Genomic DNA, 27812 nt, shown 5'->3' with positions numbered 1-27812 from the left:
TCATGAGCAAGTTACTAACCTTTCTGGCCTCAATTTGCCTGTAGCCCAGGAAGAAAAAGAAGAATTTCCACATGGGACTGTTACTGGGGATTATATGAGATAGTGAAGGTGACACTTGAACAGTGCCTGGCACATAGAAAATACTCTGTATGTTATGGTAATTACTGTTATTGTGATGGCCAATCTAAATGTGTATGTTGTCTTATAGGACACTAGATTTATGAGTGTCCAGTGACTATAAGATAAGGACTTCTAAAGAGGGACAAGAGAGTTTGAGAGATATATAATCATAACTTAAACCAGTTATTTAAACACTAGTAGATACAAAGAAAAGGTCTCAAAGAGAGCATTTTGTCTTTTGCCCATTTTTTTTATGGCTGCTTCTGTGGCGTATGGAAGTTCCCAGGCTAGGGGTCAAATCAGAGCTGTAGCTGCAGGTCTACACCACAACCATGGCAACACAGGATCTGAGCTGCAACTGTGACCTACATCACAGGTCATGGCAATGCTGGATCCTTAACCCACTGAATGAGGCCAGGGATTGAACCTGCATCCTCATGGATGCTAGTCAGATTCATTTCCACTGAGCCACAGTGGGAACTCCACAAAGAGAGCATTTTTGAAGAGACATTCCTCAACTGACCCTGCCCTCTCTTTCTAGCAATGTCTGCTCTGCTATCCATTCTTCATCTCTGCTGCACCCTGGCTTCTAGGGCAGAAGATGCTTCCTCAACACCCTGTCATTTAATTCACAAACATAAACTTGATGGGTCAATAGGAATATGAAGTGCTGCTCGAACTCACTAGGCATCAGAGACATGCAATTGAGAACTACACAGAGTTTCACCTTTTATACAGGAGATTGGCAGACACATGAAGGCTGCTACTCCAAAGGATCAAGCAGTAGATGAGAAAAGCAGGAACCTTTCTATATAAGAGCACACCAATGCTCAGTGAAATTACATGCACTTCTGTTCTGTCCTCCAGTACATTCCACTCCTGATGTTTATCCAAGAAAATTCCTCATGTCCATCTCCAGGGCACATGTAGAAAAAGTCTCATTACACTGGTGTTTGTAGTCCCAGGAGTGGGCAGCATTCTAAGTGTCTTTCACCAGTGGTACTGGTAGGTTAAACGGCCCCAGCATTGTTTCCTCTAAAAGCAGGCCCTGAAATGAGCATTGTCTGTCAAGTGTCTTAATTGGGAGGTGATTTGAGGAAGCCCCTGAGGAGTAGGAAAGTGAGGCAGGGGCTCTTTCAAAGTCAGTGAAGGATACATGATTGACAGGTAACCTCTGTGGACATTGGAATCTTCCTTTCCATGGAAACAGTGGGAGAGCATGCTGTCCATGCCCCTAGAGGGATCCCACCTGAAAAGGGGCATTTATGCTCCCACTCAATTCTTACTGGCCTGAATTCTATTCCAGGGCAATATGTGCAGGTCCATCTGGCCTGCTCAGGCACAGGCCAAGAGAAATCCTTCAATTATAGAGTCCCAAGTTTATGCAGCATAACATCAGAAGCATGGACTAGAAACGTAGTGCCAAGAGAGCACATGAGGCAACACTTGTGTCATGAAGTCAGTTTTTAAAAATAAAGTGTAGAGGGAAATGCATTAGAAACAGCAAGCGTGACAGACCAATACCACTAATGTAAATTAAAAATCACTCAAAAGCAAAACTGTATTACATGTGTTACATTCATACCTTGTGCTTGAATACAGTTTGGACACATTAACCAGTGCCTCTGGGTGGAGTGGTGAAAAAGCCTGAAAATCGGGAAGAAAAATAGAAACTTGTGGGCCTTATAGAAATTCATGTGGAAACAGTGTCATAAGCTGGAGAAGTGATTGCAAACATCTACCTTCTTATGCTCCTCTAGCTTAATGGATCTTCTTTTCCTGGCCAACCCCCAAAACTGTCATCTGCCACATTACCTGTAGGATATCTGTCTTTAGACTCCCTAGAGCATAAACAGTGTCAAACAGGAGGTCACTCCTCTTCACCTGAGGCTATGGCTCATCATATAATTATCTCTTCACTCTCTTCTACTGAGTACATTTGAATAAGAAGTGCCCAAGGACAACCTAAGTCCCCACAACTACACTTCCCAGAGCTTCTTGGTGATAATAACTAGACTTGGGAAGTGGGGCAGTCTGCAAAGTCAGTGAGGGCTCTTCCTGGACTGGCCCTGGGTGTGGAGAATGGCAGTCAGCCTTGTTCCTGATTGTGGACCCCAGTGGCATTCAGTAAGTGACTTGTTTATTCTTTGAATTTGGGGGGTTATCCTGTCTAAGATTATTGTTGAACCTAAACTTGTGTATCCAGTACACAGTGAAACAAAAAAACTTAATGTCAGAGTAGAGCAAGGTTAACTGCTAGGGTTAAGGATGTAAAAAAGGTGGCTCTGGTCAAAAGAGCCAAACCCCAGTAGTTTTCAGGGATGAGTTTTTCAAGGTAATATTTGAGGTGATCTCTCCAGTGAATGAATGATTCTTTTCATTGGTGGATGGCGTGGTAACAGTGTGAGGTTCCAGGAATCTTGTGCTGTGTATGAATTCACCCTCCTCTATCTGCATGGGAACTGGGGACTTCTTAGTTCCTGCACAACAATTCAAACACATGTTGTATGTATCTCCTGAGGAGGGAATAGGACTCTGTTTGATTCTTACTTGTGCTATCCTTTCTTGGCTGCTTTTTTTTTTCTACATTCCCTCATTGCCCTCATTTGTAATTTCTTGACCCTGCTTTGTGGAACTCAGAGAAGGTCCTGGAGAGACCGAATCCTTTCTTCCTTAAAAGAAGTGGATGACATGAAAAGGCTTTTGTACCTGTGGAAGGCCCCACAAGATCTGCTCAGATTCAATCTACCCTTTTCCTTAATATTCTTCCATCTTGAACAGATCAAGGCAAGATGAGAAAGGGATGAAAGTTTTGGGCAGAGAGGTTAATAATAAACACTGCAGAGTAACTCAGTTTTAAGGAGACTCATTTTCAGCCCTCACTCCTGTTTTATATATTTTTATTTGCCTTAAATTATAGTTGATTTACAATGCTGTGTTAGTTTCTAGGGTACAGCAAAATGATTCAGATAGATAGATAGATAGATAGATAGATAGATACAGAATAATATATAATACTCCATTCCATATTGCTTAGTATAAGATATTGAAGAGTTCTTTATGCTGTACAGGACCTGTTGTTTATCTATTTATATATAGTACTTTCAATCTTTTAATCCCATACTCCTAATTTATCTCTCCGCACACTTTCCCATGTGTTAATTATAAACTTGCTTTCTATGTCTGTGAGTCTGTTTCTGTTTTATAATTAAGTTCATTCGTATCCTATTTTAGATTCCACATGTAAGTAATATGATATATATGTGTTTCTTTGACTTCGCTTAGTATGAAAATCACTAGGTCCATCCATGTAGCTGCAAATGGCATTAATTCATTCTTTTTATGTCTGAATAGCTTTCCATTGTGTGAGTACAAGCATCACACCTTCTTCATTCATCTGTTGATGGACGTTTGTTATTTCCATATTGGCTTTGAAAGAGTTCTCTGAGAACACTGGGGTACAGGTATTTTTGAGATGAGAGATTTCCCAATATATGCTCAGGAGCAGGATTTCTGGATCACATGGTAATTCTATTTTTAATTTTTTGAGGAACTTCTATAGTGGTTTCCATAGAGGCTGTACCAATTCACATTGCCACCAACAGTTTAGGAGGGTTCCCTTTCCTCCACACCCTCTCTAGCATTTATTATTTATTACTGGCTAATGATAGCCATTCTGATTGTTGTAAGGTGGCAACTAATTGCACTTTTGATTTGTATTTCTCTAGTGATTAGCAATATCGAACATCTTGTTATGTCCCTGTTTGCAATATGTCTGTCTTTTTGGAGAAATGTCTAGTTAGGTCTTCTGCCCATTTTTTAAATTGATTTCTTTGTTTGCTTGTTTGTTTCATGGAGTTGTATGAACCTATTGTAGCTTTTGGTAATTAACCTCTTGTTGGTCATATTGTTGGCAAATATTTTCTCCCAACCAACCACAAAGTTTTTTCCCCATTTTTTTTATTATTTCCTTTGTTGGGCAAAATGCTATGAGTTTTATTAGGATCCATTTGTTTATTTTCACTTTTATTTCTATTGCCTTCAGAGACTCACCTAGAGAAAACATTGCTATGATTTATGTCAGAGAAAGTTTCACCTATGTTTTCCTCTATGAGTTTTGTGGTATCCCATCTTATATTTAAGTCTTTAAGCCTCCAATCCATTTTAGATCTCAGCCTCTTGGTCCAGCATTTTGGTGCCGCAGTCCCAATTAGAAGTTGAAAGAGACTTGACAATCCAAAATTTAAGAGGCCTTTGAATATAGAGCTTGTTTCTGAGGAATTTAGAAAAATAATCCTGGAAACAATCGATCTGGTCCTTCTGGGGAGACTTGATATAGCCAGGTACCTAGTTGTTGAATTTTATCTAAGTAGGTGTTAATTTCTGATGTGGTAATAACATATATAGGACAGGAGCTATTGGTCACTATACATAGGTCTCCTTTATCTGCTCATTTCTTATCTAAAACAGTTTTCTTGAGTAAAAACAAAAAAGACAGATGCAGTAGGAGATCATGAGACCACAGGGTTGCAGCTGCCATCTTCTAGGGTACACTGCTTTCAAAATTGCTGGTGGCATCTTCATGTCTGACCCAGTCTCATAAATACAACTCCTCAGCAATACAGAAACATGTCTAAAACATATCCACAAAGAATTCCTGAGCCACAGATACTCCATTTTGATTTTTAAATACATATTTTTCTTAATGGTTAAAGCAGATTATAATGAGTATTTAATAAGCCAATAGGCTGTTTCGTTTAGCCTAAAATTCAAGTTAAATTATGTATAAGCTAGAATAATTTCCCCATACCTTGATATGTAATGATTTCTTTTACCATTTTCTCTTTTTTTGCAAATCTTTTGAGAGATCAAAATGTTTGTCCCTGGATACCAGTGTGGTTGCTGCCTGCCCTGTGTCCATCATGGCCTTCATGTTAGGGCTCATTTGTGTTAATATATATGCATACATATATTGGCCTAATTATGCCTGTTGGGTGGAAAACTGATCATACACAATGAAGAGGCTCAGAGGTATACAAAAGGGAGAAAATTTGTAGGTTACATATTTTGCCATTATATCAAATTGTAACACAGATATTATATACCTGTTTTTAGCAGGAGACTTAAAGCAAGCAGTGATACGTGCCATGTGTAGTCATACTCTATGATGAAATCAACAGAGAATTTCTTTTTTTCCTGAATATCAGGGGAAAGGTGTAGTTAACAACAAAACTTTAATTTTCATAAGACCTGGTTGCAGGTCAAGGGGCATCTGATTTTCATCTAAATTAACTGCAAGGACAAGCTTCAGAAAAAAACTTTGAGTGGCTTTTTATTACTTCAATTCAACTTTACATCTATGTAACATCATAACAAGGCACTTAGACCTTAAATGGAGACTTCACTTCATAATGCTAGAATTTAAAATCAACTGAAACCTAAACTTTTCTCCCTGAAATTAGTCATTTTTACCAAATATGTCCAAATTAAGTTGAGTCCATATGCTCTTTTAAGCAGGCTGTGCTGGGACTTTTTATAAGGAATCTCAGATTAAACATTTAAAAGGCTTCTCAAGGCCAGAAAAGTCATGCCAAAGGCTTGCCATCACACGTTGCCTGCAACCTAGTGTTTTGCGGGTTTTCCCTCTTCTAGATGTCCCTCAAATATCCAGATTCTTACACCTGCCAAGAAAGAGACTTTCTTATTTACCTGATAAGTCTCCTGGGAACTTAAGTATTTCCAATTTCTAGAGGGCTTAATAGATGGAAAGGATACATTTTTCCAATTGTGCTTACAAAGGTATAATTTACCAAGGCATTGTAAATCACAATTAGCTTGAGAAGAAAGGCTCCCTTATATCTGTAACACAGATTGAAAGCCATATTTCAGACCAAACCCCAAAACCATAAAAAAAGATGACCATATGCCCCAGTTTACTGTCCTATGGAACAAAACCAGTTTTACGAAGCCATTAGAATTCCCATTAGGATTCTTTTAATTCCTTAGCCAGTTCAATGGCTTGATCTGAAATTTATCAGAACTTGTACTTGTCAACAAGTCCTTTCTAGGAGTATGCTTGAAGATGAAGTCTTAAGGTACAAAAATAACTACTTACAAATGCAAAGAACACTTAAACATTCACATTTAAAGATATGATTAAAATATAATTGAGAAAGAAATTTGATTACTCCTGTGGCAAACAATATTTTTACATAATATTGACAATTAGGACTGATAACATTTTTTGGGGGGTCTTTTTTTAGGGCCAAACCTGCAGCATATGTAGGTTCCCGGGCTAGCGGTCAAATCAGAACTGTAGCCACTGGCCTACACCACAGCCACAGCAATGCAGGATCTGAGCTGCGTCGGCGACCTACACTACAGCTCATGGCAGCACCAGCTCCTTAACCCACAGAGCAAGGCCAGGGATGGAACCTACGTCCTCGTGGATACTAGTTAGATTCGTTTCCACTGGGCCATGACAGGAACTCCAGGAATGATAAGTTTTATCAGGAAATACCAGATCTTTAGGAATTACCCATAAATTCTAAAATCTCTATATTAATAACATTTTTCCATACAGTATAACCTGAGAAGGCTGATCATTCATTCAACAATGCTTCCTGTGTAAGTTAACATACAAAATAATCCTAATTAAATCCAATTCAATTACAAACAAAAGAGAATCACGCACAAAATTTTTTCTGAGTTACTTTCCACAAACCTTCCCTAGCTTCCGTTTTTATCTTTAGAATTTGTCCTGTGTTTTCTCTCTCCCTTTTTCTCTCCCATTTCTTTAGGACAAATTATTTTCTAAAAAAAAACGCATTTTCATTCTTCATACATTCTTTTATTTAAATCATACATTCTATTTCCCTTGTATTAAGAAATATTCCCCTTATTATTTCTAGTAGCTTTAATTACATAACATAATTATAATTCCCAATTCTCAAAACCTTCCTTTTTGTTGAAATCCAAGAATTAGGCAATGCCAAACATACCAGCATTTCCTGATTTCAAGCTTATGGACACACCCTTTAACTTCTAGTAGCATACATTTTCTCCTAGTAGAATTTCTTTCCTCAATGTGGTACAAGACATGTCTAAGAAACCCAAATATCTTAACACTGATGCCTCTAAAACCATGTCTATATCAATTAAACCAACATTTTTAAGGCAGCTTCAATGCCAGGTATTAATTTAATGCTGAATATGCCCCAGATCACATAAACCTGAAATTTATTCTGACCAGTTTATTTTATATTTCTAAAGATTTCTATAAACACTTAGTTACATTTAAGCCAAATAAATAGAGCTCATACACAAATTAATGTTGAGAATACCACTCAGTGGTAAAGATATGTAACATAAATAGATATGCATATGTAGATCCCTATAGATACAGAGATCTCCTAGCTTTTCCTTATAGATGTAAAAAATCATACCTCCTTTATTCTCTTATTGATTTACTTAATTATTTATACTTTTATTTTTTATCTTTTTAGGGCCGCACCCCTGGCATATGCAAGTTCCCAGGCTAGGGGTCAATCAGAATGGTAGCTGCTGGCCTACACACCAGCCACAGCAACACTAGATCTGAGCCCATCTGCGACCTACACCATAGCTCATGGCAGTGCCAGATTCTTGAACCACTGAGTGAGGCCAGGGATAGAACCTGAATCCTAATGGAATCTAGCTGGGTTCATTACCACTGAGCCACTGTGAGAACACCGCTTTAATTTTCTTTTAGCACTGGGAATTAGAGGTAAAAGTTCCAGAGAGTTTAGGTAGAATATTTACATCATAAGGCGTATTTGAAAAATGAAGTTTTCATTAACCGCTTAAGTAAAAACAAAGGTTAGAATCTCACAAGTGAGACTAGCTTTCCCTCTTGGATAACTGAAAAATGATGTCCACCTTCTCAGGACTCAAGTGGGTGTGAACCAAAGGACTCAGTTCTGCCGGCAGCAAGTTTATAACCACTTCTGCTCCTCTACAATTTCTTCTGAAGACCCCCAAATAACCAGAGTGGCTGGGCTGTGTTGTCTGCAGTATACAAAGGGAATTCTTAGAAGTTTCACTGTGTGGAGTTCCCGTTGTGGCGCAGTGGTTAACGAATCCGACTAGGAACCATGAGGTTGTGGGTTTGGTCCCTGCCCCTGCTCAGTGGGTTAACGATCCGGCGTTGCCGTGAGTTGTGGTGTAGGTTGCAGACGCGGCTCGGATCCCGCGTTGCTGTGGCTCTGGCGGAGGCCGGTGGCTACAGCTCCGATTCGACCCCTAGCCTGGGAACCTCCATATGCCGCGGGAGCGGCACAAAGAAATAGCAAAAAAAAAAAAGACAAAAAAAAAAAAAAGAAGTTTCACTGTGTTGGAAGGATTCTCAGTGGGGAGGGATTCCTGGAGCCATACATGAAAAGAATAAGTTCTTTTAGTGTCAGGCCAACTGAAGACAGCACTACCTGATCACAGATGTACAGAATTCCAGAGGAGAGAGGAGTCTGTGGAGGCAGACAGCCCCAGGAGCAAGGAGCTTGTAGGCTCTCCTCTTTGGACTTTGATCCACAATGCCCTCAACAAGAACAAACTTGTTGGCTCTTTTCTGATAAGCTGACTTTCCTTTCTCCAGGGCTGCATTTAATTTCTCAACCACACAGGGGATGACACCCCACCCTCTCTCCATTTTTGAAAAGGAACTTGCTAGCTGTCAACTACATGGTATTATCCTGCCTGGAGGCTTTCTTTGTTTTCCCTTTATAGATTTAAAATTTTCAGAGCCAACGTTAAACATAGGAAGATTTCACCCACATACCTGAGAAACTCCTCCCAAGGGCAAATACGCAAGCAAGCAAGCAAACAACAACAGCAGCAGTTAAAAAAGAAAAAAAAAAAAAGAAAATCCAGAACATCCTGCTGTCTGGGTCTCATTCCAATTGACTTTAGCTGAAATAGCTGTTCGTTCCATGAATGGAGTACCTGGGTCTGTTCTACAGGCCTTCAGTGCCCTAAGCATTGTGGAAGGATAGTCTATGGTCACGGCTTCCCTGGAAAGTTCTTTTTCCATTTTGAAAATCGCTGGGCTGAAAACTTGCCCCTGGGAGTGGGCTGGATTGTACTGTCCTGGCAGTGAGCTTGGCATCTTAAGAAAAGGGAACAGAAGGGAAAGGAGAGGCAAAGAAAATTATGGCACATGGAAAAATAAGCCACTGAGAAGTGCCTCTTAAAATTCTACTATTCAACTGGGCAATTCTATTCCTAGGCATATACCTGATGAATTGAAAATAGATACTGAAAAATGTGCTTGAGCACAGATGTTCTGAGCAGCAATATTCTCCAGAGCTGAAGGTGGAAACCATCCATGGTGACAGAGTAGACTGCAGTTACCAGGGGCTGGAGGAAATGAGAAATTGCTGGATAGGCATGAGATTTTATTTTGGAGGTAGTGAGATGTTTTGGGACTACATGGAAGAGATGATTGCACAAAGTCATAAATATACTAAATGATACTGAATTGTTCACTTTAAAAGTTTTATTTGGTATCACGTGCATTTCACATGAATTTTTTAAAAACATCTGTTCAGTCATGGGAGAAACCCTGGCAGCAGCGGTGAAGATCCCGCTTCAGTCTACAAGTGTTCTCTTGCCACTTGTAGCCCTGAGTGTGATGCCAGCATTTCATGGGTGACCTACCTCTGATCCATCTGCTTTTTTTCTTTGTTTGCTTTTAAGGCCACACCACCGCATATGGAAGTTCCCAGGCTAGGGGTCAAATTTGAGCTGTAGCTGCCAGTGTGTACCACAGCACAGCAACACTAGATCTGAGCGTTGTCGGCAACATACACCATAGCTCACAGCAACACCAGATCCTTAACCCACTGAACAGGGCCAGGGATGGCACCTGCATCCTCATGGCTACTAGTCAGATTCCTTACCTCTAAGCCACAACGGGCACTCCTGACCCATCTGCTTTTAATTATTCTATATTAGGTTTAATCACAAGTATCTGCAGAAAAGAGTCAGAGTCTTTAGCCCAATTGAAAGATGCTGCTCTATGTAAAAGATTTCCCAAAGCTAGGAAGAAGGAGCCCTGCATGTCAGTCTGTGCTGGGAGGCTTACAGGAGGATTCCCCCCAGTGCTCCATAGACCATTCCACAGCCTCCTAGTTCAGGATCCTTACCAAGGCCATATGCCCTCTACAGTACACTGAGCATGCTCTGTTCTTTACCCTCTCTACCTGTGGCCAAGGTCAATACATCTAATAGCTTCCATTTCATTTAGACAGGAATGACCTCTCCCACTCCCTTCAGGCTCCACTCTTAACTGATTTTATTACACCTGAATTTTTTCTGTCTTTCCATGTCAGTAATTCAACCAAATTATATTACAATGTTAAACATGCTTGATCAGATTTTCCTGGAATGTGATTTCTTTGATCTTTAGTTAAATAACTGCTTCTGAGAATTCCCGTTGTGGCTCAGTGGGTTGAGAAACTGACTACTATCCATGAGGATGTGGGTCGGATCCCTGGCTTTGCTCAGTGGGCTAAGAATCTGGCATTGCCTCAAGCTGTGGCATAGGTCACAGATGTAGCTCGGACCTGGTGTTGCTGTGGCTGTGGTGTAAGCTGACAGCTGCAGCTCTGATTCAACCCCTAGCATGGGAACTTCCACATGCTGTGGGTGTGCCCCACATTTAGCAAGTTATTCTTGGTCCTTTCTTCTTTCCTGAGATACAGTCAACATTGATCTTAAATTTTGGTACACTACCACTTCCGTCTTGTTGATTCGTGGCCATTCATTTAAACTCCTTATAATCTGATTGTATTCACATACTTAATATTAATCTTGAAAAAATTAAAAAAAAATTTTTTTTTGTCTTTTTAGGGCCACATCATGGCATGTGGAAATTCCCAGGCTAGGGGTTGAGTCAGAGCTACAGCTGCCATCCTATGCCACAGTCACAGCAATGCCAGATCTGAACCACATCTGCATTCTACAACACAGCTCATGACAATGTTGGATCCTTAACCCACTGAGTGAGGCCAGGGATCGAAACTTGCATCCTCATGGATCCTAGGTTTGTTTTTGCTAAGCCTCAATGGGAACTCCCAATCTTGAAATCATTTAGGACACAACATAATTTATGGCATCGGCAGCTTTGAAGTCATAAATATCTAGGTTTAAATACTAGATAATTAGGTAATCTTGGGGAAATGATATAACTCCTTAGAGTGCCAGTTTCCTCAACTTAAAGTAAGTTAGTACAAATAAAAGTATAGATACAAAATCTTTCTACTTGAAAAGATGGCACTCAAAAAGTTGTGAATATTTTTATATCTAGACTTGTTTAAAATTGTATTTTTTTCCAAACAAATTGTAAAATCTCAATGGGAAAATTATACAACACAATTGTTTATAATTATAATTAGATGAAACATTTTCCACATTGATTAAAAAAGGATAAAAACATAAATAAATATTATATCAACTCTATTACATATCATAGAAGAGGAATAGAAACAAATACATCAAATTATTGATGCTAGTCATTTCTGAGTAGAAAAATTGGGAGAATATGTTCTCTTCAAGCACTTCTGAATTTTTCCAATGTATCATGAGGGGTTGAAATGAAGGGTTTTTTTTTTTTGTATCACAGGACATATTTTACAAAAGAGGAAACACATTATGAACAAACATTATCAAAACAAAATGAACTTTTACCTACATATTTTTGTTTTACTAAACATATCGATTTAGCTTATTTTGATTTCCAGATAGAACAAACTGGTTCAATAGTCATAATTCTCATAACTTTCCAACCCTTTTTTCTATAGTAAAAGGAGTCAATGTGGCCCAGCATTCCTTTATTACAACCTCTCTCTTCCATAATTTTTCATTTTGATTTTCATATTCACTGGCCAATGGAGAGGTAACACTTATTTATGTCCCTGCAAGAAATTCTGTTTTTGTTTTCAAGGAAGAATAAAATATATTTTTAAACTAATGTTTTCTAGTATCTTTAGAGTTTGAGCCAGGAAGAAAAAAAATATTCTAAGTCTCCTGAATTAAAACAGAATTATAGTGCATCAAATTTCCTCAGAAATGTATGCTTTTCTGAGACATCTCAACCAAGCCCCCAAGTATGTTCACTCAGCTCCTTTTATTCTTTTCTGATATCCAGAATCAAGCCAAAATGAAGTGGTTTATCAATGTACAGCTGAGTTACAAGTAAATAGATAAATTTCATAGTGTTTTCAGTCAGTTTGATCCTGACAGCTGCTAAGTGCCTAACACCATAACTTCAGTAGTATGCAATCCCTTATATTTAGTCATGGAATATACAAGTTTAATTTGGTTATAACATCCTGCTGGGATCCAGGTCTCTACATGGACATCTCAATGGACATGTAGTTACAAAATTCTAAATTAACATCATATCTTTAAGAACCAAGAAAAAGAAAGACCTTTGAAATCAAAGTACAGCTTTTAAAAAACAAGTGCAGTTTGTTTCAGTTGCAGCAAAAGAGAAGGACTGTTGTTTAAACCAGGAATAAAAAGGCCAGGCAGGTCCAAATCATAATTCTTTTGTTCCACATGATCTATCCTCATTAACCCAGTAATGCTTCTGGAATTAGAGGCAGGAGATAGTTTGGGGTGTTTGGCTAAATATTAGTTATACTTTCTATGCCTAGGTATGAGAATTTTTTAGTTTGTGCAAGTGTTGTGAAGGGATACCCTTGCATATTGAGGTGGGAATTAGTAAAATAAACTTAACAGATTCGGGGGAAATCACACTGCAGAAATCAGGAAGAGAGAAAGTTGAAACTAGTAAAATAAGAAGAATAATTGATCAAAATAGAAAAATAGGAGAATCTGAAAGATAAGACATTGAGAAGGACAGTAGAAACACACACAGCTTATGTGTTTCAACATAAGCTTTTCACTATTAACCCTTTGTCACCTCAGGCCATGCCATTTTATCAGTGGTAATGCACCACTGTTAAAATCAGTTTTGATACTAGATTAGGACTCTGGTAGCAAGGGATAGTTGTGTTTTATGCATGGGATTTTACAAAATAAGGATTTTTTTTTTTTTTTTGGTTGGGGGGGTCTCACCTTACCAGAAAATCAAGAGGTAGCTTAAGACTTGATTGAGGTCTTTTCTCATCTTTTCTTCTCCTGCTTTTCATTCTTCAACTCTATAAATTCTTTGTTGGTATTATTCTTCAACAAGTTCTCCCAATAGCTTTGAGGAAACATCTGTTTCAGTTACAGCAAAAGCCCTTCAATAGCGTCTCATTGAACTGACTTGGGCCACATGCCCTCCTCAAGTAAAGCACTGATCCTTGAGGAAATGTGCTTTAATGAGTTCTTGCCTGGTTTAAAGGCCTATTCATTCACTCAGTATGTACACCTCACTCTCCCTACAAACCAGATATATCAGTTTGATGATGGCGCACTTTACCCCAACCGCAATGCTCCTCTAATGTCTTTGTCACAGTAGTTCTCATCTCATAATAAAAGCCCAAGGCCTGATCTCATCTCAATCCATGCTCTCTCTTACTCCCTCTGCTCCCATCACCCTGGCTTCCTTGAATATTTTTTGGACACTCTAGGAAGCTTCCCCTTAAACACTCTGGTCCTTCTTCCAGAACGATCCTCCCACACATGTGGACGTGGGTCATTCTCTCATATACCTAAAGTCACAGTGGTGCTTTAGCTGCCTACCTTACTGGAAACTGAAGCTATCTCTATGCACATCTTATCTTCCTTCTTTGCTTTAGTGTTCCCCAGAGTACTTATCACAGTCTAAAAAATTTCCAGTTGTATTTATTCCTTCAATTTGCTATGGCTGTCATACCAACCTTCCCCAAATGAAACATTTTTTAAGACAAGAAATAACCAGAAGTTCCCATCATGGCTTAGCAGTTAAAAAACCCAACTGGCATCCACAAGGATGCAGATTTGATCCCTGGCCTTGCTCAGTGGATTAAGGATCCAGTGTTGCCCTGAGCTGTTGTATAGGTCACAGATGCAACTCGGATCTGGCATTGCTGTGGCTGTGGTGTAGCCCAGCAGCCATAGCTCCGATTGGACCCCTAGCCTAGGAACATCTATATGCTGCAGGTATGGCCCTAAAAAAAAAAAAAAAATATATATATATATATATATATATATATATATATATGTATATGCAACAACCAGATCAGTAGAATGTATATAGTATCATTCAAAAAGCTATTTATTAAATGAATGATTAAATGAACAAATCATTAAATGAATTAATACAAATGAGAACTTTGAGTACTGAAGGTTGAGTTAAAGGGGAAACTGAGTAGGTCAAGTTATTATAGTAATACTATATACTCTATTTAATATGTATCCTTATTCTTTCCAAGCCTTATTTCAATCAATACTAACTGAAGCTCATTTTTTCATCACCGAGATAACCACATATAACCTATTTATCATTTGACTTTTGACTTCAACTGGATTTCCACCTTCTCATTCTCAAAACATAGAAGAAGTGATAGTATTGTCTTACGGAGAAAATGACACTACTGTGTGAATGTATGCATGTGAAAGCAACTAATTCTAAAGTTGCACTAAACAAAAGAATTAGTAGTCAGGCAAATGGCAGTGCATAAATTACTGCTGCTTCCTCAAACATCAATTTGAACAATAATCTGTGCATAAAAATGTTTTTGTGTAGTCCAGGATTCTACCCCAGTTACTTAGCCTGAAGAGACACATTCCCAAAGAAAAAAATGTAAGACTAAAATTAGTGCCTGACTTCACAATAGGCCCCAGAGCCTGTTGCCCCAGAATCAAGCTGGCTTCTATATTCCAAAGTATTCCAAAGAATTCCTGGCCTTCATGCCAGGTCCTGTTAACCCAGGTGCCCATTGCACCCAGGCATATGTCAGTTCCAGGCAGCTCCTGTGAGACAGGGCTCCTGGCTCACCTCAGATTCTGCTCACCAGAGGTCCTAGGTAGATTCCACAGCTCGAGGATCTGTGAATGCAGGACTTTGCCTCAAACTATGGGGCCCAGCAAAAGGCCATTACCACCATGCTAGGCTTTGGACCCCAACTAGCACCAGCTCTACATGCCCTTCAAAGGTAAGCTCCCGTGTGGATACCAACAGTATGACCACTCAGAATCTCTAAATGGGCTGACTTGTGAAGGGCTTTGTGAGAAGTCAGTCTGTAAAGACTGGCAGAGGTGTCTGTATCCTCAAATACATAGACACCGATGCATGTCCACTAAAATTATGAGTAACCAAAGAAATATGGCACTTCCAAAGGAAACTACTAAAATTCCCCATATAGACCTAAAGAAAAGGAGGTCTGTGAACTATGTGATAAAGATTTCAGAATAATTTTCTTAAAGAAACTCAGTGAACTACAAGGAAACACAGATGAATAATTAAATTAGAAAACAAATGCATCAATAAATTAGAAGTTTTACAAAGAAACAGAGAGCATTAAAAATGAAAGCAGGGATCCTAGAATTGAAGACTAAAATGAGTAAACTGAAAAATTCAATAACAACTGGACTCAGCAAAGGAAAGAAATAGTGAATTTATACAAACAGAAGGCAAAATGATACAAGGAATGAAGAAAGTCTACATCAGTTGTGGGAAATAATTAAACAAAACAATATACACAACTGGAGTTCCAGAGGGGAAAGAAGCAAAAACATAAATAAATAACTGCTTCTAGGAGTTCCCATTGTGGCTCAGAGGGTTAAGTACCTGGGCTAGTATCCATGAGAATGCAGGTTCTATCCCTAGCTTCACTTAATCGGTTATGGATCCAGCATTGCTACAAGGTCATAGGTCACCGATGTGTCTCATATCTGATGTTGCTGTGGCTGTGGTGTAAGCCAGCAGATGTGGCTCTGATTCTAACACTAGCCTAGGAACTTCCATATGCCACAAGTGTAGCCCTAAAAAAAGAAAGAAAAAGAAAGAAACTAAATACTTAGAATTATATTTAACTAAGACGGTGAAAATCTGCACAATGAGAATTGTAAGGCACTGAAAAAAGTAATTGAAGAAGACACAAATAAAAGGAAAGATATCCCAAGTTCATGGATCAGAAAAATTAATATTTTAAAATGTACACACTACTAAAACTCTCTATAGATTCTGTATCATTCCTATTAAACTTCCAGTGGCATTTAACACCAAAATATCAAGAATAGTGTTGAACTTAATAGATAAGCACAACAGACCACAAATGCTCTAAGCCAATCCAGAGAAAGAAAAACCAGGCTGCAGGCATCGCAACTCCTGTTTTCAAAATGTATAACAATGCTATAGTTAATAAAAAAAAATGTGGAACTATTTGAAAGTTGTCAAGAAAGAAAGTCCTAATAGTTTTTATCACAAGGGAAAGATTTTTTTATCCCTTTCTTTTTCCTCTTTCTTTCATTATTTCTGTCTTAGATTCTTTCTTCTTTCTTTCTTTCCTATTCTTCCTTCCTTCTTTGTTTGTTTCTTTCTTCCTTTCTTTCTGTATCCATATGAAATGATGGCTTTTGACTAAACCTATTGTGGTCATCATTACACAATATGTGTAAGTCAAATCATTGTTTTACCCCTTATAATTGATGCAGTGTTTTATGTCAATTACATATCAATAGAGCAGGGAAGGAGACCTTAAATTTTGATAAAACAACAAATGAACACATAATTTTGACTAAAAACAACAAATGAACACATAAAGTGTGATACCAGCACACAAACAATGCAAAAACCAAAGGAAAAGTAAGTAATGAGATAATAGTAATAAACACTCATAGAGTGTCAAATAATACATGAACAGGAGTCAAAAAGATGCATTGGGAAAAGTATAGTCTCCTCAGCAAATGGTGTTTGGAAGTGGGAGACTATATGAAGAAGAATAAATGTAGACCCCTAGCTTACATCAATCACAAAATTAACTGAAAATAGATTAAAGACTTAACATGTGCCCCATAAACTGTAATCATTTTACAAAACATATAGGGGAAAAATTCCTGGGTATTGGTCTTGGCAAAGGGGAGGGGTTTTATGTTTTGTTCTGTTTTGCTTGTGTTACTTAGATATAACACCAAAAGTTAAAGTAAGAAGAACAAATATCAACAAGCGGGACGAACTAAAACTAAGAACTATCTGCAAAGCAAGAAATAAAATAAAATTAATTAATTAAAAGCCAACCAAAGGAATGGGAAAAATATTTTCAAGTCATGTATCTGAAGATGAGTTAATATCCTACCCATATGAAGAACTCACAAAAAAAATCAATAGAAAAAAAAAGAGAATACTGTAATTAAAAACTGGGCAGTGAAGTGGAATAGACACTTTTATAAAGAATAGACACTTTATATAAATAGCCAAAGAAATGGTACCTGAAGAGGCGTCACAAAACTCAGGGAAATATATATCAAAATGGCAATGAGATACGACAATACATCTGTTAGAATGACTATCAGCAACAACAGATAAACAACAAAAGTTGGTGGGGCTGTATGAAGTAAAAGCAAACCCTGTTGCACTGTTGGTGGGAGTTTAAATTGGTGCACCCATTATGGAAAATGAACATGGAGTTTCCTCACAATGGAAAGTAGAGGTGTTATCTGAGGCCAGCAACCCAACTCTGGATATACAGCAAAGAAAGAAAATACTCTCTCAAAGAGATATCTGTACTTTCATGCTCATGCAGCATTATTTACAGTAGCCCAGACATTAAAACAAGTGTCCATCAATGGATAAATGCTTAGGAAACTTTTTCCCTTTTATTCAGCCATATGAAAGAAAGAAACCCTGGTTTTTGTAAGAACATAGATGGACACTGAGGGCAATGTGCTAAGCAAAGTAAGACAAACAAATACTTTATGTTTTCATTTATTTGCAGAATCTTTATTTGACCATCCCGTGGAATGTGGAAGTTCAGGGGTCAGTGATCAATCTCATGCCAAAGCTGCAACCCAAGCAACAGCAGTGACAATACTGGATCCTTAACACACTGCACCACTTGGGAACCCCCAGAATTGTTTTTTGAATGGCCAAATGGTATAAATAGAAAGTAGAATGGAGGTTTCCAGGGGCTGATGTGTGGGTGAGATGAGGAGTTTATCAAAGGGTACAAACTCCCAGGTATAAGATGTATGAATCTGGGTATCTAAAGCACAGCATTTTTATTACAATTAACAATGGTCTATTGTATGGAAAGAAAAAAAAGTAAGAGAGTACATGTTTTTTTAAAACCACTCAACATTTTTTTTTCATTGTTTAAAAGTTTAATGAAGTATGGTTGATTTACAATACACACATCCATTATCTCTCAGATTCTTTTCTCCTATAGATTATCACAGAATATTTGGTAGAGTTCCCTGGGCTATACAATAGGTCCCTGTGCGCCAAACACTCCATTTACCACAGTGTGCATTTGCCAGCCCCAAGCCCTTAATCTATGCCTCTCTCCCACCTATCTGTCCCATTTGCATCTTTTTTTAAATATTCCACGTATGAATGATATATGATGTTTATTTTTCACTGTATAACTTCACTTAGTTTGATAAGGTTTAGGTCCATCCACGTTGCTATAAATGGCATTGTCTCTTTCTTTTTTTATGGCTGAGGAATATTCCATTGTTCTTACGTACCACAACTTCTCTGTCAAAGGACATTTAGTTTGTTTCCTTGTCTTGGCTATTTTACATAATACTGCAATGAGCATTGGGATGCATGTATCTTTTCAAATTATGGTTCTCTGTGGTTTCATGCTAAGGAATGAGATTGTTGGATCATATGGTAGTACTACTTTTTAGTTTTGTGAGGAACCTCCATACTGTTTTCCATAGTGATTGTACAAGTTTACATTCCTACCAACAGTGTAAGAGGGTTAATTTTCTCTGCACTGTCTCCAGCATTTATTGTTTATAGAATTTTTTTTTTCTTTGGCTACTCAACTGCATATTGTGTTCCCAGACCAGGAATAAGATCCAAGCTAGAGTTACGACTTACACCACAGCTGTGACAATGCCAGATCATAGGCCACAGTGCCCTGCTGGGGATTGAACTTGTGTCCCAGTGCTCCAGAAATGCCACTGATCCCATTGCACTACAGTGGGGAGGGATACTTATAGACTTTTTGATGATGGCCATTAAGGCTTATGTAAGGTGGTACTTCATAGTTGTTTTGATTTGCTTTTCTGTGATAATTAGCAATGTTGAACAACTTCTCATGTTTTTTTGGCCACCTCTATGTCTTCTTTGGAGAAGTGTCTATTTAAATCTTCTGCCCATTTTTTGATTGAGTTATTTCGTTTTTGATATTCAGCTGCATGTGTTGTTTGTATATTGTGGAGGTTAATCCCTTGTCAGTCACGTCACTTGCAAATGTTTTCTCCCATTCTGTGTGTTGTCTTTTCATTTTGTTTATGGTTTCCTTTGATGTGCAAAAAATTTTAAGTTTAATTGTGTCAAATTTTTTTTAATTTTTGTTTTTATTTTCATTACTCTAGAAGGTGGTCAAAAAGATATGTGCTGTGATTTATGTCAGAGAATATTCTGCCTATATATTTAGGTCTTTATTACATTTTTTGCCTTTTTTTTTTTTTTTGGTCTTTTTTTTTAGGGCTGCGCCTGTGGCATATGGAGGTTCCCAGGCCAGGGGTCTTATCAGAGCTGTAGCTGCCAGCCTACACCACAGCCACAGCAATGCCAGATCCTTAACCCACTGATCAAGGCCAGGGATCGAACCCACAACGTCATGGTTCCTAGTCGGATTCATTTCCGCTGAACCACAACGGGAACTCCTTTATCACATTTTGAGTTTATTTTTGTGTATGGTGTTAGAGAGTGTTCTAACTTCATTCTCTTACATGTAGCTGTCCAGTTTTCCTAGCACCACTTATTAAAGAGACTTGTTTTCTCCATTGTATATCCCCCCTTTATCATAGGTTAATTGACCATAGGTGTGTCTATTTTTTCTGGGTTTTCTGTCCTGTTCCTTTGATGTATATGTCTGTTCTTGTGCCAGTACTATACTGTTTTGATGACTGTGACTTTGTAGCATAGTCATAAGTCAGGGAGCCTGATTTTTCCCACTCCATTTTTCTTTCTCAGGGTTGTTTAGCTATTTGGGGTCGTATGTATTTTCACACAAATTTTAAAATGTTTTGTTCTAGTACTGTGAAAAATGCCATTAGTGATTTGATAGGGATTGTGTTGAATCTGTAGGTTACCTTGGGTTGTATAGTCATTCTGTCAATATTGATTCTTCCAATCCAAGAGTATGGTATATCTTTCCATCAGTTTGTGTCATCTTAGATTTCTTTCATCAGTGTCTCATAGTTCTCAGAATACAGGTCTTTTGACTCTTTTGGTAGGTTTATTATTTTTGGTAGTAAATGGGATTGTTTCCCTAATTTAACTTTCCAATATTTCATTATTAATATATAGAAATGCTATAGAGGTCTGTGGATTAATTTTTTGTCCTGCAAAAAAATGCTATAGAATTTGTCCTGCAAAAAATGCTATAGAGTTTGTCTTGCAAAAAATGCTCTAGAAATACTATAGAGTTCTGTGGATTAATTTTTTGTCCTTCAACTTTATTGAAATCATAAATGAACTCTAACACTTTTCAGATAGCATCTTTTGTATTTTCTATGCATTATATCATGTCATATGCAGTCAGCAAAATATTTACATCTTCTTTTCCAAATTGGATTCCTTTTCTGCTTCGATTTCCATGGCTTTTCTTTTTCATTTTCTTCTCTGATTTCCATGGATAGGACTTCCAAAATTATGTTAAATAAACATAGTGAGAGTGGACATCCTTGTCTTGTTCCTGATTTAATGGAAATTCTATCAGGTTTTTACCATTGAGGATGATGTTAGCTGTTGGTTTGTCACATGTGGCCTTTCTTATGTTGAGGTAGATTCTTTCTATGTTCACTTTCTGGAGGGTTTTTAATCATAAATGAGTTTGGGATTTTATCAAAGGATTTTCTGCATCTATTGAGGTGATCATATGGATTTTACTCTTCAATTTGTTAATGTAGTGTATCACACTGATGGATTTGAGGATATTGAAAAATTCTTCCATCTCTGGGATAAATCCCATTTAATCATGGTGTATAATCCTTTTAATGTATTGTTGGATTTAGTTTCCTACTATTTGTTGAAGATAATTGCATCTATGTTCATCATTGATATTGACCTATAATTTTCTTTTTTTTCTGTGATATCTTTGTCTGGTTTTGGTATCAGGGTGATGTTGGCCTCATAGAATGAGTTTAAGAGTGTTCTTCCTCTGTAATTTTTTGGAATAGTTTCAGAAAGATAGGTATTTTCTCTTCTTATAAAAATAGTTTGATAGAATTCTCATGTGAGACCATCTAGTCCTGGACTTTTTTCTCTAGGTATTTTTTATTTCATCTTTGATTTCTCCAGTGATCCATTGGTTGTTTAGTAGCATATTGTTAAGTCTCCATGTGTTTGTGTTTTTTGCAGGTTTTTTTTTTATTGTAGTTGATTTCTAGTCTTATTGCATTGTGGTTGGAAAAGCTACTTGATACGATTTCTATTTTCTTAAATTTACTGAGGCTTGATTTGTGGCCAAGAATGTGATATATCCTAAGGAATGTTCCATGTGCACTTGAGAAGAGTATGTATTCTGCTGCCTTGGAATGTTCTATATAGCTTTGGAATGTTCTATATATGAAACATGTTCTATAAATATCTAAGGCCATCTGGTCTAATGTGTCATTTAAGTCCTCTGTTTCCTTGTTGATTTCCTCTGTGGATGATCCGTTCATTGCTGTAAGTGGGGTGTTAAAAGTCCCCACTATGATTGTGTTATTGTTGATTTCTCCTTGTATGGCTGCTAACAGTTTCCTTATATTTGTGGTGCTCCTATGTTCAATACATATATATTTCCAATTGTTTTATCTTCTTCTTGAATTAATCCTTTTATCCTGTAATATTCTTCATCTCTTCTAACCTTTAAGACTATTTTTAAAATATAAGTGTTGCTATTCCAGATTACTTTTGATTTTCATTTGCATAGAATATCTTCTTCCAACCTAACACCTTCAGTTTGTATATTTTCCTATGACTGAAGTGGATCTCTTGTAGACAGCTATATGCTGTATATAGGTCTTCTTTTTTTAATCCATTCAGCCAGTCTATGTCTTTGGTTTGGAGTATTTGGTCCATTTACATTTAAGGTGATTATTGATATGAGTGTTCTTATTTCCATTTTCTTAATTGTTTTGGATTTTTATATATATATTTTCATCCTTTCTTCTGTTGTTCTCTTCTCTTGTGGGTTGAAAAATATCTTTTGTGCTGTGTTTGAGTTGTTTTTTTCTTACTCATGTGTGTATCTATTGTAGATTTATTATTTTTTATCATGAGGTTTTTTGTTCTTTTTTTTTTTTTTTTAGGGCCATGCCTGAGGCATATGGATGTTCCCAGGCTAGGGGTTGATTCAGAGCTGTAGCCACTGGCCTATGCCACAGCCACAGCAACACCAGATCTGAGCTGCATCTGTGATCTACACCACATCTCATGGCAACACCAGATCCTTAACCCACTGAACGAGGCCAGGAATCAACCCTGCAACCTCATGGTTCCTAGTCAGATTCATTTCCACTGTCCCATGATGGGAGCTCCTATCATGGGGTTTTGATATAGAGGTCTCTCTATATGTATAATATAAAAGATTATTTTATATATGTATGTAATATGTATGATATATAATATATAATTATTTTAAGTTATCTATTAACTGCAAATGCATCTCCAGTATCTTGCATTTGTTCCCTTTTTTTTTTCTCATGATTGCTGGTTTCAATATTATTTGTTTGTGAATGATTAGCTACATTTACTATATGTTTGTGTTACAGGTGAGCCTTCTCATTTCTAATTTTCTTGTTTCTAGTTATGGCCTTTTCTTTTCTGCTTAGAGAAGTGTTGTAGTAAAGCTGGTTTGCTGGTGTTGAATTCTCTTAGCTTTTGCTGTTCTCCAAATCTTTTGTTTCTCCTTCAAATCTGAATGCGAGCTTTCCTGGGTAAAATAATCTTGGTTTAAGTTTTTCTGTCCTTTTATTCCACTTTAAGTATATCATGTCACTCCCTTATGGCCTGTAGTTTCTGTTGAAAAACTCAGCTGATAAACCTCTTAGGGTTCCATTGTATATTTGTTGCTTTTCCTTGGCTGTTTTCAATATTTCTCTTTTTCTTTAATATTGATCTGTTTGATTAATATGTGTCTTGTGGTGTTCCACCTTTTGGTATATTCTATATGATATTTTTTGTGCTTCCTGGATTTAAGTGAGCAATTCCTTCCCCAAGTTAATGAAAGTTATGGCTATTATCTCTTCAAATACTTTCTCCATCACTTTTTCTTTCTCTTCTCCTTCTGGCACCTAATAATGCAAGTGATGATATTCCAGGGTTCTCTTAGGCAGTCCTCATTTATTTTATTTTTTAAAATTTATTCTGTACCTTGTCACCATTTCCACCAGTCTGTCTTTCTCCTCACTTCTTCTTCCTGTGTTCTGCTAAGATTCCTTTTAGTGAATTTTTAAATTTTGGTTATAGTGCTGTTCATCTGTCTTTGTTTAATCTTTGAATCTTCTATTTCTTGTTTGATATTTCTTGTAATTTATAGATCTTTGCCTCCAGTTTTTTCTCCCAGATCTTGGATCATCTTTACTGTCATTGCTCTAAAGTGCTTTTCATGAAGATTGTTAACTCTACTTCAACTTCAATGTTCCTCTGGGTTTCTGATTGTTCCTTCCTCTGGCTCATTTTTCTCTACACTTTCAATCTGTATAGCTTTTTATGTGGTCTCCTTTTTACAGACTACAGGGTGGTAGATGCTCTTACTTCGAGAGTCTTCCCCCTGGTGGGTGAAGTTGATGCAGGAGCTTGTGGCAGGCTCCCTGGTGGGAGGAAATGGTGCCTGCCCCATTGCAGGTGGAGCTGGATCTTTTCCCTCTGGTGAGAGTATGATTAGAGGTGGCTTATGCCATGAAAGTGTCCCTCCAACCACCTTGATGTGGCTTCTTTATGTCTTTGGGTATACAGTACCTTTTTTGGTAGCTTCCAGTCTATTTTGTGGGTGGTTACTCAAGAGTTAGTTGTAATTTTGGTGTTTTCATGAGAAGAATTGATCTGCTTCCTTCTACTTCACCATCTTGTCCATAAATCTCCAAGAGAATAAATCTTAAATGTAATCACCACACAACAAAATCAACCATAATTGTCTTTGGAAATGGAGGTCTTAACTAACCCTATTATGCAACTCATTTTGTAATGCACATGAATATAATTAGCAGTTTACATGCCTGAAACTGACACATGCTATATGCCAAAAATATTGCCATAATTTTGGAAAAAAATTTACTTTAAAGATGAATTTTTTAAATTGTTTCTAAATACATAATTACAGATGTTTCTAATTAAGGTTTATATTTACATGTTTAAATCACATTAAATTTATAATTAACCTCATGAAGAAAGTCCAAGTTCAGAGGTAATTGTTTTTTCTTTTGTTTTTCTTGCCTTAGGGAAGCATAAACATTGAAGCCTATTTTGAAAGAATTGGTTATAAGAACTGGCAGAACAAATTGGACTTGCAAACATTAACTGACATTTTTCAGCACCAGATCCGAGCCATTCCCTTCGAGAACCTTAACATCCATTGTGGGGAAGCCACAGAATTGAGCCTGGAGGCCATTTTTGATCAAGTTGTGAGAAAAAATAGGGGTGGCTGGTGTCTCCAGCTAAATTATTTGCTATACTGGGCTCTGAGCACAATTGGTTTTAAGGCCACACTATTGGGAGGATGGATTTACATCGCTCCAGTCAAAAAATATAGTAATGCCATGGTCCACCTCCTGATGAAGGTGACCATTGATGACCGTAACTACATTGTTGATGCTGGATATCCTGGCTCTTCCCAGACGTGGCAGCCTCTAGAGTTAATTTCAGGAAAGGATCAGCCCCAGGTGCCCTCCATCTTCCGCTTAACAGAAGAGAAAGGAATCTGGTACCTGGACCAAATAAGAAGAGAGGAGTTCATCCCAAATGAAGAATTTATTAATTCTGATCTCCTGCAAAAGAATAAATACCAGAAAATCTTCTCCTTTACTCTTGAACCTCGGTCACTTAAAGATTTTGAGTCTGTGAATGCATACGTTCAGGAATCTCCAACATCTGTGTTTACAGACAAGTCATTTTGTTCCTTGCAGACCCCAGAAGGGGTTCACTTTTTGGTGGGCTTCACCCTCACTTACAGGAGATACAATTATAAGGACAATATGGACTTGGTAGAGTTTAAGACACTAAACGAGGAAGAAATAGAAGAAAATCTTAAAAATATCTTTAATATTTCCTTGGAGAAAAAGCTTGTGCCAAAAAATGGTGACCAATTTTTTACCATTTAGAGAGAAAAAGAATGATTTGGTATTATTATTCCAGTATTTAAATTTCTAATACATATTTTTCAGATCTACTCAAAATCAGAGTGTGGAGACAAATAAAATCCTGTGTATTCACCACAGAACTCCTCAAATCTCTAGATTATTTTGAATGCAATATAAGGAAAAAAGGCATAATTCAGATATCGAATCATTTCACCAGTAACCATTTTAGCACAAAATAATTATAAGACAAGTTTTTATTTGAAATAAAACACATAGTCACATACCTATTGAAACTGAAAATAGTAAAGGAATTCTAAGGATGGCCTGGTGTTATATTAAGAACTATATCAATTTATACTACAAATCTTTCAACAATGATCAGGTATTACATTCATAGAAAATATTTAATTGTTGCCTAATTAAATAGGGAGGAAGTCATCCAATTATATTCAACCTGCATTTGTTCAATTCTCTTTTTACAAAATATTGCATGTACAATTAAGATTGGAATTCAAGAAAGAAGACTGTGATATGATAGTCCGTTCAAATAACATATCAGTTTCTAGGAAGAGACTTGAACCAATACATGACAGCGTGTGAAACTTAATCTAGATTATTTTGCAAATGCAAGCAAAATTTAACTTAGGTTATTTATTTATTGTTTTTTTCATTTTTTGTTTTTTAGGACCACACCAATGGCACATGGTTGTTCCCAGGCTAGGGATCAAATTGGACCTGCAGCTGACAGCCCACACTGCAGCCACAGCAACTCAGGATCTAAGCCACATCTGTGACATACACCACAGCTCATGACAATGCAAGATCCTTAACCCACTGAGTGAGGCCAGGGATCAAACCCACATCCTCACGAAGACTAGTTGGATTTGTTTCTGCTATGCCAAAATGGGAATTCCTAACTTTGGTTATTTTTTACAAATGCTCTGATAATCATAAATAAAACTTAAACCATCCTTCTATGATGATATGAAATGATCACTTTTCAAATAATCCTTTGTCATCTGGAAATACTTACTGTTAGGTACTAATCATTGTAAATATCTTCTGCATTTTCCCTTTATTAATTGTCCCTTAACTATTTACCTCCTCGCTTCTTGCTACTCTCAGTGTGAAATTTCTCAGTTTGCAAAAATAATAATGATTAATTTAATAATGTGGGCATCACTGGTGGCCTTAATAAAAGTGTACTCGGTGGATAAATGAGAATGAAAGTCTGATGAAAATGAGCTGACTAGAACATACAGATGAAGAATTAGAAACACTACGTATGGTTCAATGAAATTTAGGCTTCGTAGAATATGATCCTACTGGTACAAAACGGGAAAATGAAGACATAATGTTCTAGGTATGAAATAAGAAAAACACACATACAGGAAGGCATCCCATTGCTGACATGGCAAACTGACAGTGGGTTGTTGTTCAAAGGAAACCTGAGCTTTCTGTGGAATCCTCGGGTTTTTTCCCCTGCATTTTTCTCTCCTTTCCTTTTTTTTCCCCCTAGGAAGAGAGTGCCCTGTGGCTGTTTGCTTATGTCCTTATGCTCCTCCTCTTGGTGGTCACATGGTTAGGTCACATTTCCAACCCTCCTTAGTAGTTCAGTATAACCACCTGACTGCCATCCAGTGACTGGAATGTGAGCAAAACTGATGTGCCGGTATTCCAGGCTAAAGCATGAAAGCGTCCCGCTTGGGTGTTCATTACTTTCTTTTCTCACTGGCGGACTGGAAGAGATGCAGAGGATGTAGAGAAGATGAGGCCAGAAAAGCCAAGAGCCAGGGCCCTGAACAACTGAGCAGCACCACAGGACATGTGATAATTCGCTTTTACCAATGTGACTTGGGTGTATTAAAATCAAATCTGTCATATCGACCTGGGAAGGAATGAGAGTGCCAGACAGTGACCTGGATTGCTTCTATGTAAATATCTATCATAGTCATCAATTTATTGCTCAAAGCATGACACTTCTGAGAGTGAAAGGGGACTCTGAAACCAAGCAGGTGCGTGTGGAGCCTTCCCAGGTACCAAAGCCCCTGCATGTCCTCCATTTCTTGTTTGTAGAAAAAAGCCTTTGGTCTTTGAAGCCATCCCTGTGTTCCAAAGAGCAGGCTCCCAGCAGATAATGATTAGGACAATAGGTTCCTCCTGAAGGGGTGTAGGTAATATGCAGGTGCACATCTTGAGTTGTTCTGTAGAAATTAAGAACCTCACCTAGGTGGAGTTTGGTGACTACATACAGACCAAGA

General features: G+C 37.5%; 1 protein-coding gene across 2 annotated transcripts; it reads left to right on the top strand.

Annotated features, from left to right (window-relative positions):
- The first annotated feature begins 1963 nt into the window (after window positions 1–1963).
- On the top strand, window positions 1964–25688 carry LOC100511540 (arylamine N-acetyltransferase 1). Of its 2 annotated transcripts, none has more exons than XM_085004426.1 (2): window positions 1964–2247; window positions 24694–25688. In XM_085004426.1, exons 1-2 carry the CDS (start codon window positions 2203–2205, stop codon window positions 25570–25572), a joined length of 924 nt encoding a protein of 307 aa, XP_084860552.1. In that variant the 5' UTR covers window positions 1964–2202; the 3' UTR covers window positions 25573–25688. The 2 variants fall into 2 exon arrangements, with proteins under 2 accessions (XP_084860552.1, XP_084860553.1); XM_085004427.1 differs by lacking the exon at window positions 1964–2247 and adding an exon at window positions 18083–18181.
- Window positions 25689–27812: the final 2124 nt, after the last annotated feature.

This window comes from Sus scrofa, chromosome 17, assembly GCF_054392235.1.
Source record: "Sus scrofa isolate SSC_HxYL_T2T_F1_AM1 chromosome 17, Sscrofa_HxYL_maternal_Yorkshire_Landrace_v2.0, whole genome shotgun sequence".
NCBI classification, from domain to species: domain Eukaryota; kingdom Metazoa; phylum Chordata; class Mammalia; order Artiodactyla; family Suidae; genus Sus; species Sus scrofa.
The sequence above is the reverse complement of the archived record's forward strand: the minus strand, read 5'-3'. Positions and strand labels throughout refer to the sequence as shown.